The sequence below is a fragment of the Pongo pygmaeus genome, chromosome 10 (assembly GCF_028885625.2).
Source record: "Pongo pygmaeus isolate AG05252 chromosome 10, NHGRI_mPonPyg2-v2.0_pri, whole genome shotgun sequence".
NCBI lineage: Eukaryota > Metazoa > Chordata > Mammalia > Primates > Hominidae > Pongo > Pongo pygmaeus.
The window spans coordinates 43,511,099-43,524,069 of record NC_072383.2 but is presented as its reverse complement, the minus strand read 5'-3'; the positions used below and the strand labels follow the sequence as shown (position 1 = coordinate 43,524,069).

The window sequence follows — 12,971 nt, the reverse complement described above, 5'->3', positions numbered from 1 at the left end:
TAACCATTCTAGATGCCATGAAGAACATTCGTAATTCGTAGAAGGAGGTTAAAATATGAACAGGATTGTGAAGAAATTGATTCCAACCCTCATGGATGACTTTTAGGGATTCAAAACTTGTGCGGAGGAAGTAACTATTACAGGTGTGGTACAAACAGCAGGAGAACTATTATAGAATTAGAAGTGGAGCCTGAAGACATGACTGAATTGCTGCAATTTTATGATCAATCTTGAATGAAGAGTTGTTTCTTAGGGATGAACAAAGAAAGTGGTTTCTTGAGATGGAATATGCTCTTGCTGAAGATGTTGTGAACATTGTTAAAATAGTATTTAAACTTAGTTGATAACACAGTGGCAGAGTTTGAGAGGATTAACTCCAATTTTGAAAGACATTCTGCTGTGGATAAAATGCTATCAAATAGCATCTTGTACACAGAGAAATTTTTTGTGAAAGGAGTCTGTCAGTGTGGCATACTTGAATGTTATTTTAAGAAATTGCCACAGCCAACTCTGCCCTTCAGCAACTACCATCCTGTGATTAGTCAGCAACCATCAACATCAAAGCAAGACCCTCCACCAGCAAAAAGATTATGACTTGCTGAAGCCTTGCTGAGATGATTGTTAGCATTTTTAGCAATAAGGTATTTTTAAATCAAGTATGTACAGTTTTTAGACATAATGCTGTTGCACACTTAATGGATGACAGTATAATATAAACATATATACTAGGAAACCAAAAATTTTGTGTGACTTGCTTTATTGCAGTATTGTTTTATTACTCTGGTCTGGACCTAGACCCATGATGTGTTTGAGGTATATGCCTGTACTGGAAATCTTACCAGAAAGTGTTATAAATATTTGCTTTAATGCCAAACATATTTTAAAGAATTCAAGATGAGAATAGTTAACTATGTTTCCTCAGGCATTTACTGTTTCTGTTGATCTTCCATCATTCCTAACATTGTTTTTCTTCTGACACAACTTCATTTAAGAATTTTTTTAGAGCTAGGAAAGAATTCTCATCATTTTTCTTCCACTTTGAATACCTTTTGTTTCACATTCATTCCTGAAGGATATTTTCACTAGATAGAGGATTTTAGGTTTACACTTCTTTTCCATTTTAGCGTTTGAAGGATGTTGTTCCCCTTTCTTCTGACTTGCATGGTTTCTGATGAGAAATCACTGGTGATTCAAATCATTAAAGTCCCTCCCCCTCGTAAGTAATGCATCATTGTTTTTTCTGGGTGCTTTCAAGGTTTTCCTTTGTAATTTTCAGCAGCTTGACTCTGATGTGTGTCCAGGCATGGATTTCATTGGGATTATTCTGTCTGAGGTTTTGAGAACTTCTTAAATGTAGCAGTTTATGCCTTTCACCAAATTTCAGGAAGTTTCCACCCATTATTTCTTCTTCTTCTTCTTTCTTCTTTTTCTTCTTCTTTCTACTTTCTTTTTTCTTCGTTTCTGCAGTGATTTTCCTTTCCTTGCATTCTTGATGTGAATGTTGGGTTTTTGGTACTGCCTCACAGGTCCCTAAGCCTTTAATTTTTTTTTCCAATATTTTTCTCTTTGTTTTTTAGGTTGGGTAATTTCTATTGGTTTATCTTCAAGTTCACTGACTCTTTACGCTTTTATTTCCATTCTTCTGTTGAGTCTATTCAATGTATTTTTATTTCCGTTTTCACTTTTTTTTGGTTTCCATTTGGTTGTTCTGTATGTCTTCTATTTGTTTGCTGTGATCTTTTGGCTTTCCATTTGTTTCAAAAGTATTTACTTATACTTGTTGGGATATATATATACTGGCTTTAAATCTTTGTCTACTTGTTAGGTAATTCATTTTAGATAGTTTACCCAGCTGTGTCATCTTGGTGGTGTTTAATTGTCTTTTCCCATGAGAGTGTTATTTTTCCCAGCTCTCTCTATGCCAAGTAATTTTGGATTGTGTTCTGTACATTTTGAATATTATGTTACAAAACTTTGTCTTTTGTTTAAATGCTATGGAAAATGTTGATGTTTTTGTTTTTTGGAATTTTTTTTTTTTTTTTTTTTTTTTTAAGAGACAGGGTTTTGCTGTCGCATCCAGGCTGAAGTGCATGGCATGATTGTACCTTCCTTCATCCTTCAACTCCTGGGCTCAAGGGATCCTCCTGCCCCAGTCACCTGATTAGCTGGGACTACAGTGACACACCACTACGCTTGGCTACTTTTTTTTCTATTTTTTTGTAGAGAGAGGATCTCCCTTTGTTGCCCAGACTGGTCTCTAACTACTAGCTTTAAGCAGTCGTCCCATCTTGACCTCTTAAAGTGCTGGGATTACATGCTTGAGTCACTGTGCCCAGCCAATATTTTTATTTTTACAGGCAGTTGATCCAGTTGGGTTCAGGTTGGCCACAAGTTCCAATCAGCTTTCTGTAGGTTGTAGTTTTTTAACTTCAATTCTGTTTTCAAAACTTTACATTACTATTTATACTTTTTCAATATGCGTACCCAGTAGGCAGTCTGTGACATGTGTGAGGTTTATCTTATATTTCAGTTTTCAGAGTCTGTGGTATGCTGCTTGGGTTTAAATCCACATATGTTCAGCTTGGGTGAGTTAGTAGTTCAAAAACAGCTGTTACTTTCTTGAGTTCTTTTCTCTCTGTTATATCCATGGTATTTTCTAGATCTGGGACACTCTTTTCTGTCTTTTGGCCAGAAAATTGGTTTTCATTTACTCCATTTCCTATAACTGTGTCTGGATCCAAGTAACAGGAAGACAGAAGTCAACAAGATTGGCCCAGAGTTTTTTTATTTGGTGAGGATGGTTCATCTCTGTCTTTTCTTAAGAGTTTTAGGTTTCTGCTGCTGCCACTGTTGCACCCACTACCACCACCAGATCATTTGGGAGTTGGGGACATGAGGAATGAGGAACAGAGAAAGGGGGAACACAAAAAAAAAAGGAGCAGTTTCCCCCTCTCTTTCCGAACATTAGGAAGGAGACACTCCTTCCCCCCAGCTCCCCTACCCATTACCCACCTCACTTTATATTTAGAGGGATTCTCTTAGAGCTTGCTCTCTGTTGTTACCAATGCCTACTTTCTAGGTTTCAGGCTTTATTAATCCCAGGCTAGGGGATTCTGGATGGAGAAAAGGTGGTAAACTTACTGACAGTTTGATGATGCATCAGATTCTGGTGTCTTCTCTAGTCCATATGCTATTATTTACTCCTGAGTCTTCAGATAGCTGCTCCATTCATTCTGTCAGTATTTTGTAGTTTCATTCAGTGAGATTAACAAGGTGGGATGTGTTTATTCCATCTTACCTGGAACTGGAACTCCTTGATCTCACTTTTGATCTATTTTAGAATGTAATGCCAACTTTAATCACCTCATATTCATGTTAAATACAGTTTGAGAATTATATTTTATAATTTTTTTCAACATATATGTGACCCTGCTGCATGCAACAGTACAATTTCTGTTAAGGAGATGATGCTACATTAAATGAAGAAGGAAGCAGGAAAATTAATTTCTTTTTTTAGAACACTTCTGATGAACTTTCTAAATAAATGTATTAGCTTTGAAAAACTTGTCCTATTTTCACTTCAGTCTTCATTGTCTGGCTGAGGATTTCTGGCTTGCCTTTCACTTTGAAAATGTTTTATTCTTCATTCATTTTACTCTTTAGAAAATGATTTGTTTCAATAATTAGGTTTTTGATCATTGTAGAGCATAGTGTGAGGTGACATGCATCATTATGGATTATTTTGGCACTCGCTTCCACACTGCATGAGAATTTTAGAGACGTTCTGAAACATATCCTTACTTTCTGGATTGATAAAGGAAACTGATTTTATTAAAAGACCTGTAAATGTGGGTGACTTCAGCTTCCTAATTTTCCGTTTATCTGGTAAGCACAAGATAATAGGATAATTTGTTCATCAGTGAATGGTGCTTGGTCCTTTTCTTAATATAGGTCCACAGTGGAGGAAGTGAATATGAAAGATTCCTAGAAATTGCTTTTGTTGATCACCTGCTAACAAGCAATCAGGTCACTGATAATCTTCTTAGAAACTGAACTAGAAACTAATTCCGGAGACTGGTATGCCCTTGGCATAAGTGTGCCCAACATAGAGACTGCTCCTACTTTCCCTTTTATTCAACCCTGTCTCTAATTTATCATATCAGTGCTCTTCCATAGTAGGGTCTGTCATGGCAGGATTGGGCTTGGGAGTAGGGTTGGTAATAGTGTGATATTTCCTCATGGCCATTTATATCCCTCTTCTTTCTGTGTAACCAGAGAATCTAATTCTACCTTTTTGACAAAATATCACTAGAAGGCTGGGCACAGTGGCACATGCTTGTAATCCTGGCATTTTAGGAGACCAAGGTGGGAAGATTGCTTGAGGTCTGGAGTTTGAGACCAGCCTGGGCAACAGAGTGAGACTCCATCTCTACAAATAAAAAAATCAGTTGAGGCCGGGCGCGGTGGCTCATGCCTGTAATCCCAGCACTTTGGGAGGCCAAGGCGGGTGGATCACGAGGTCAGGAGTTCAAGACCAGTCTGGCCAAGATGGTGAAACCCCGTCTCTACTAAAAATACAAAAATTAGCTGGGCATGGTGGTGGGCACCTGTAATCCCAGCTACTCAGGAGGCTGAGGCAGAGAATTGCTTGAACTTGGGAAGCGGAGGTTGCAGTGAGCTGAGATGCGCCACTGCACTCCAGCCTGCACTCCAGCCTGGGCGACAGAGAGAGACTCCGTCTTAAAAAAAAAAAAAATGGTTGAATGTGGTGGTGTGCACTTGCAGTCCTAGCTACTTGAGAGGCTGAGGCAGGAGGATTGCTTGAGCCCAGCAATTCAAGGCTGCAGTGAGCTGTAATTGTGCCACCACGCTCCAGCCTGGACGACAGAGCAAGACTGTTTCTCTTAAAACAAACACACACACACACACATACACACACTCTCTAATAGGAGACTTGATCAATTTAGTTGTTATTTAGTAATGTTGATTTATCTTTTTTCAGTCGTTGCATTTGCTTTAGGGAAAACAAAGTGGCAAGCAACAGTTTTATTACTATTTCCTATTTCTCTGTTGTTTCTCACAATAAGAATAATAATGATCTTGATAACAGCCATTTATTGTATGATGGTAGAGTTAGGATTTGAATCTAGACCTGTTGGATTCTAAAGTTTGTAGTATTAACCAGGATGTAGGTATCTTTAGATACCATGGGCTTACTTGAAGAACAGCAAGAGCAAGCAGGGAGAGGGAGTTTTGAAGTGAACTGGAAGGGAAAGGAGCTCTGTTTTGTAACAGCAGAAAGAAACAGACTTTGGAAGAAAAAAAATAGAAGGAAAGAAGGGTAGTAATTTGAAACCAAACCAGACTAGGCTAAAGAATAGTTTACATTATTAGGAACCCTGGCTACTTCTGATTCCCTGAGGCTTGAGGTACCCAGCAACTGTTACAATGGAATGTACATTCTTAGCATCCCAAATATAATTTGAAACAGGTTTTTAACAGCTGTGTTCTACCGTAGCAGTGCAGCTATTAAATATATTTTTAAATAGCTGTACAGTAGCACATTGGGCTATTTAAATTAACTAAAACTTCACAAAAATTTAAAATTTATTTTCTCACATGCACTGTCCACACTTGAAGTGCTTGATAGAAGAATTCCCTGTTGGGCAGCACTATTCTAGAGAACTGAAATGCCTTAATAAAGACCATTTTTGTTTTTTGCTTTTTTGGGTGTTCTTTAAGATGGAGTCTCACTCTGTCGCCCAGGCTGGAGTGCAGTGGCGTGATCTCGGCTCTCTGCAACCTCCACCTCCTGGGTTCAAGCAATTCTCCTGCCTCAGCCTGTAGCTGGGATTACACCACGCCCGGCTAATTTTTTGTATTTTTAATAGAGATGGGGTTTCACCATGTTGGTCAGGCTAGTCTCGACCTCCTGACTTCAAGTGATCCGCCTGCCCCAGCCTCCCAAAGTGCTGGGATTACAGGTGTGAGCCATTGTGCCCTGCGTCACTACCATTATTTGAATGCGGTATAGTGGCTGGCCTAGGACACTCATTTCCATGTATTCTACTGTGGGAAAATGAGTTTTGAGTTCCTAAAAAGTGATTTGTATCAGTGCTTTTTTTTTAAATTTTAAATTCCAAACTTTAATGCCTTATATGATAAATAAAATTTAAAACTTAGACCATTCTTCCCTAATTATTATATGAACATATTTGGAGTATCACTTTCAGTATCTAGCAGAAACAATATGTTAAGAAATGGAAAAGAGCAACTGGAAGATAGAAGTATGTTAGATCATTATATTAGGGGTAACAGACTAAAAAGATATTTTAGCTTGGAAAGATAAAGCCTAGGAAGAAACATTAAAGATTGACATTTGTAAATTAAAATAATCAGAAAAGCAAAGTTTACTGAAAATCTAGAATTAACATCCATTTAGTAAATGTAGAACCAATAAAAGAAAATACAGTTTGACTTATAGATAATTAACTTACAGAACTTAGTAGAGCTAATAAGTAGTATAGGTAGAATATAACTTATGATTATAAAGCTATAAATAGTTAATAACACAAAATTGAGATATATCTAACTTTTCAGGTAACTACAAGGAAGGGTAGTCCTACCTACCCACATCTTACCTCTTAGGGCTATTGACCACAAATTACTGGCTAGGACTATAACTCTGTGTGGTATTACTGTGTTCCTGTTAGTGGATATTCAAAGCAAAGCTTTTATTCAAAAATACTTGTGGATCCTTGGATTGAAAACTGGAGTCCAGGCAGATAGAACAGATAAACAGGACAAGTTACAAGTTTATAAGTTGTTGAATTGAGACTTACGACTTTCATCTAGCAAAATGCTAAGTTCCTGTCATTTTAAATGACTAAATTAGTAACATGGCATAATCATTTTCAGGTATAAAAACAGTTAATACAGGACATGTTAAGGAATAAAGCGTGCAACTTCTAAAACTTTGGAATGCTTAAACAGTTTTTAAAGCAGATTTCTTTCTTTTTGAGATGGAGCCTCACTCTGTTGCCCAGGCTGGAGTGCAGTGGCGCAATCTTGATTCACTGTAACCTCCGCCTCCTGGGTTCAAGCAATTCTCCTGCCTCAGCCTCCCTTGTAGCTGGCATTATAGGTGCCTGCTACCACACCAGGCTAATTTTTGTATTTTTAGTAGAGACAAGGTTTCGCCATGTTGGCCAGGCTGGTCTTGAACTCCTGATCTCAGATGCTTCTCCTGCCTCGGCCTCCTGAAGTGCTGGGATTACTTGCATGAGCCATTGCACCCAGCCATTAAAGCAGATTTCTAAGAAAGGCAGTCTGTAACTTCATTGAGGTTTCTCAGTTTCTCATGTATATTTCACTATATGGGTCTTAAAATAGAGAAGACAGTGCTTACTATAAAATGTTAATTATAGGTTTGTTGTTGTTTTTTTTTTTTTTTAACAGGGTCTTGCTGTGTTGCCCAGGCTGGTCTTGAACTTCTTGGGCTCAAGCGATCCTCCCACCTCGGCCTTCTAAGTAGCTAGGATTATAGGCATACACCAATGCACCCCACTTTAAAATATAAATTATAAATTATGTATCAGGTTAGTATGCTTAAAGGAGGAAATGTGAAAATAGCATAGGTTAGACTATTAAATAGGACAAATAAATCACTGCGTTACATAAAGGGATAGTATATTACATCTGAACATCTCTTAGGTTTTTAAAATATTGTGTTAACTTTCAAATGACATTTTATCACATTGAATTAACTCCAACCTTAATTTTTTTTATTCTCAGATATTTAGGATAATGAAGGAGATAGTATGGTATGAATTTCCCCAAATAAAAAATAATAATATACAGCAGTGCAATATAACTCTAAAAGTAACTAAATTGGGAAGTTCTCTAGCGTGGTGCTTCTCACACTTTAATGCACATATGAATTATGTAGAGATCTTGACAAAATGCAGATTTTGATTCACTAGGTATGGATGGTACCTGAGATACCGTGCATTTGTAACAAGTTCCTAGGTGGTACTGATGCTGCCTTTCTGCATGAATAGCAAGGAGATTAACCTGTAACTCTGAATTTTTAAAAAAGTTTTTCTTGATACATAATAGATGTATCATATTTTTCTTGGTACAGAATAGGTGTATCAAAATACATGTATTTGTTTTGGGGGTACATATAATACTTTACTACATTCATGTAAGATATGATCAAACCAAGGTAATTGGGATATCCATCACCTTAAACATTTTTCTTTATGCTGGGAATATTCAAATTCTCCTTTTCTAGCTGGTTTTGAAATATAAATAGATTATAGTCACCCAACTGACCTTACTCTGGGTCTCATTTCTTCTATCTTAACTGTATTTTTGTATCCATTAATCAACCTCATTTTATCCCCTGGCCCCCAGCCTCTTGTAACCACCAGTCTACTCTCTGTTCTCATGAGATCCACTTTTTTAGCTCCCACATATGAGTAAGACCATGCGATATTTGTCTGTCTGTGCCTGCCTTATTTCACTTTACATAATGACCTCCAGTTTCATGCATGTTGCTGCAAATGATAGGATTTATTCCTTTTTGTGGCCAAATAATGTTCCCTTGTGTATATATACCACATTTTCTTTATTCATCCATTGATAGACATTTGGATTGATTTTATATTTTGACTGTTGTGAATATGCTGCAGTAAATATGGGATTGCAGATAGCGCTTCATTATATTGATTTCCTTTCTTTTGGATATATACCCAATAGTGGAATTGCTGGATTTTATGGTAGTTCTCTTTTAGGTTGTTTTTGTTTTTGAGGTGGGGTCTTGTTCTATTGCCTGGACTGGTCTTGAGCAACTTGTCTCAAATTGTCCTCCCACTTCAGCTTCCTGGGTAACTGGGATTATAGGTGCACACTACAGCACCTGGCTTATTTTTAGTTTTTTTTGAGGAGGCTTCATGTGCCCTTCCATAATAGCCATACTAATTTCATATCTGAATTTTTAAAATAATAATCTTCTGTTCAATCAGCTCTATCATTTGAGCTGCTTAGATCAAAATACTTTGGAGTTATCCTGGATCCTTGCCCTCTAACAAATACTCCATATTGAATTTACCAGCAAATCCTGATGGCTGTATTTTCAAAACATCTGAAATCTGAGTACATTTCATCACCTTTGCTACCACTATGGTGTAAGCCACTGTCTATCTCTCCCCTAGATTATTGCAGTAATCTCCTTGCTGGCTTCTACTTTTTCCCTTGCTTCCTCTGTTCAGAAACCCCTAGTCGCTCATGTCACTCAGAGAAGCCAGTCTTACCTTAGCCTAGAAGGTGCTACATGATCTTATATTACCTCTCTGTCCTCATCTACTTTTCTTGTTTCACTGTATTCTAGTCATTCATCTCTTTGTTGTTCCTTGAACATACCAGACATGCCTTAGGACTTTCATATTGGCTATTCTCTCTGCCAAGAATGCTCAGCCTGGAAGCACTGGATGATATTCACATAACTGTCTCCTTTGCTGCTTTCTGATTGCCAGTTCAAATGTCCCTTTATCACAGAAGCTTTCCCTGAGTATTCTGTATGAAACAACAGCTTCCTCTTTTTTTATTCCTTAATAGCCACACTGTTTTTAATTTTTCTCCATAGCATTTCTCAACGTCTAACATACTAGATATTTTACTTACTATTTTGTTTATTTTGTCTTCCCCACTACAACATAAAGGTAGAGATTTCTGCCTTGTTCAGTACTAAGAGAATTGCCTAGTATACCTATAGTATTCTATAAATCTTGGAGCTAAAAAAAAAAAAAAATCCCACAAAAGATCACTAGGCCTTTGCTTGAATACTTTAATTGATAGATTATTCTACCTCCCTTCAGAACAGTTCATTTTATTTGAAGATAATTGCTAATGTTCTTAAGCTTTCTGTTCTTCCAAGCTAAACATCCTTACTAGTTTACCTTTCTGCGTATGATAGGGTTTCCAGGGCTGTCACCATTTTAGTCATCTTCCCTGGACATTTATCATTATGTTGTTTGTCCTTAAATACCAGAACTAAAACAAGTTAGTTTGCATCAGAACTAAAACAAATGTTGCACACATAGGCTAAGAGTGCGAAATATTCCTCATCCAAATTTATTGTCAGATTGATTGGATTAAAAAAATTTTTTAGATTCTAATGCTGACTCATTTTGAGGTTGTATTTAATCTGCTACAACATTTAAATCATTCTTACGTATGCTACTAAGTTTCTTCTGCTTTTATGGTTGGTTTTTGAACTATAAGTCTGGGACTCTGTATTTCTCCTTATTTAACCAAATAGGGAATTTTCCTGGGCAGTTCATACCTTTAATGTAGAAACTATCATATGTAAATTATTTTAGAAATTAATAGAAAAACCCATTCAGATACATAGAGGAGAATCACAACTGATAAAATCAGGGATTTCTTGTGCCTAGATATAAATGCATATTTGGACATTTCATTGCAATTATGTCTTGCATCAGTTCAGGAAGGAATATTAAGAGTTGATTTAAGCCCAGGTGCAGTGGCTTATGCCTGTAATTCCAGCATTTTGGGAGGTGGAGGCAGGAGGATCGCTTGAGCCCAGGAGTTGGAGACCAGCCTGGGAAACATAGCAAGACCCCATCTCTTAGGAAAAAGAGTTGATTAAAAAAAAAAAAGTTACTGTATGAATTTCTTGCCTTTTGCCAAATTAACATCCTTTCCCACTTTTCTCATTTTTACCTTTTTATAAGCACCATTTTCCTAGTCTTTTAGGCCAGGATATTGTCTCTTTCACTGTAGTTGCTCACCAAATCTCAGAAATTCTTCAGCCCTTTAATTTCGTGCGTTTCAAATATACTTCACAGCCAGTTATTTTAGCTATGCAAATATCTCTGCTTATAATCTCTTTGCATTGTAATCCAATCCATACTTGGCTGGCATATCAGTCTTTTTTTAAAAAATTCACTTATATCACTTTTATCTTGTCACTCTTCTTCAGAGAATCTATAAGATTGAATCTAAGGTTCTCAGTCAATCATTAGTGATCCATCTATAATCTAGCCATACTTGATTTACATTGCTCTGCTTATTTCTTATTACCTCTCACTGTGATTTTTCAGATAAAATTCATGGCTTACATGCCAACCCCCTCCTCAATAGAGAGACACACACACACACACACACACACACACAACTGTCTCTTTAGTAGACACACACACACACACTTTCACCCACTCTTTTCTCTCACCCACTCAATTGTGAGATTGGCCTAGCTAAATGCTATTGTATTTCTCCATACTGTGTTGCTCCTTGAATGCCTGAAGTTCCTCAACACATATAACCTATCACATTCTCTGAAAACTCTATTCCAAATTGATCTCTGTTCCTTAAGCTTCAATTGCATTTATGTCTGTGCCACAAAATATATCATTTAGGCTTTGTTGCTTAATAGTTATAAAAGGCTTTTCCTTTCCTTTTTTTTTTTTTTTTTTTTTTTTTGAGACAGAGTCTCACTCTGTCGCCCAGGCTGGAGTGCAGTGGCGCGATCTTGGCTCACTGCAAGCTTTGCCTCCCGGGTTCACGCCATTCTCCTGCCTCAACCTCCTGAGCAGCTGGGACTACAGGCACCTGCCACCATGCCCGGCTAATTTTTTGTGTTTTTAGTAGAGACAGGGTTTCACCGTGTTAGCCAGGATGGTCTCGATCTCCTGACCTTGTGATCTGCCCGCGTCAGCCTCCCAAAGTGCTGGGATTACAGGCGTGAGCCACCGTGCACGGCCAAGGCTTTTCCTTTCAATAAGACTGTGCATTTTGATAGCAAGGAGTATAAAAGAGTACTGGATTATCCACAAACTGGCTTGGCTCGTACTGTGTTCTTTTATGTGTAAAATAATTTCTTACAGTTTAGGATTTTTTTTTTAATATTATTGGGAGAAGGCAAACATAAAAATTCTCTATTATAATTTATCTTATAGGAAACCCTTTTCCAAAGAGAAATGAAGAAGAAAACTGAATGTACCCTAAATATGGGAGATAAGAAGTATGAAGACATGGAAGGTAACTTTTCATTTTTATAAAGTTTGTTTGTTGAAAGCAAAACAGTTGTTTCCAAACTGTGCACTTGTATACATTTCAGAATACACAGGAGTTTTTTGTTATTGTTGTTCTTAAATTCCAAAATAAGCTGCCTAAGTATACACATTTTTTTTCTTCCCATATCTTATTTTCGACTGATCAAGTTTTTTGATTTGTTAAATTGTTTACTTTTCCCTTTTTTCTTAAAGGTTTACTCTCTACTGGTTTGGGAATTACTGTTTCTGTTTTTGTCCTTGTCTTTTTAAAAAAGAAAAAAAGTTAGTGTTGGTACTATCCTCTGCTTCTAAAGCTAATTTAATCTTCACTACCAACAGAAGAACCCAAGAATGCTCTAACTCTGATAATCCTAATCTCAATTTATAGGTTATAGTTCCATTATTTGAGTTCTTTTATTTCAGACACCACCAGTTAGATGATGTTTTATGCAGTGTTGCTTGAGTTTATTTCCTCTTCATTTCTTTTCTTTCTGAAAATAAATCTGAGAAGTTTCTTTAGTGAAGGTCTGTTGGTGGTAAACTCTGAATTTTTTTTGTCTATTTTATCCACTTTAAAACTATTCAAAGATAGTTTTACTGGGTATATAATTCTGGAATGATAGTTTTTTTTCTCTTAGCACTTTGAAGATATTAATCATTTTTTTTCCTTGCTGTCTGGAGATTTCTTCCCAGTCTAATTATCATTCTCTTTTGTAGGTGATCTGTCTTTTCCCATTTTCTGCTTTTAAGGTCTTGGTTTCGTCTTTGATATTTTACAGTTTTACTCCATTGTTTCTAGGCATGGATTATTTTTATTTCTCTTAACAGTATGCATTGTGTTTCCTTTGTTGGTTCATGTTTTTAATCATTTCCCGACCATTACCTCTTTGT

The 12,971-nt window shown here is 36.8% G+C and overlaps 1 protein-coding gene across 4 annotated transcripts in view; it reads left to right on the top strand.

The window, feature by feature from the left end:
* The window catches only part of SCAF11 (SR-related CTD associated factor 11), a 77,456-nt gene that overhangs the window by 20,280 nt on the left and 44,205 nt on the right, over positions 1 to 12,971 (top strand). For all 4 annotated transcript variants that reach the window (XM_063672671.1, XM_063672669.1, XM_063672670.1 and 1 more), the window contains exon 2: positions 11,985 to 12,066. In XM_063672671.1, coding sequence (XP_063528741.1) covers positions 12,006 to 12,066 — 61 coding nt within the window. In that variant the 5' untranslated portion in view covers positions 11,985 to 12,005. The remainder of the gene's footprint in view (positions 1 to 11,984; positions 12,067 to 12,971) is intronic.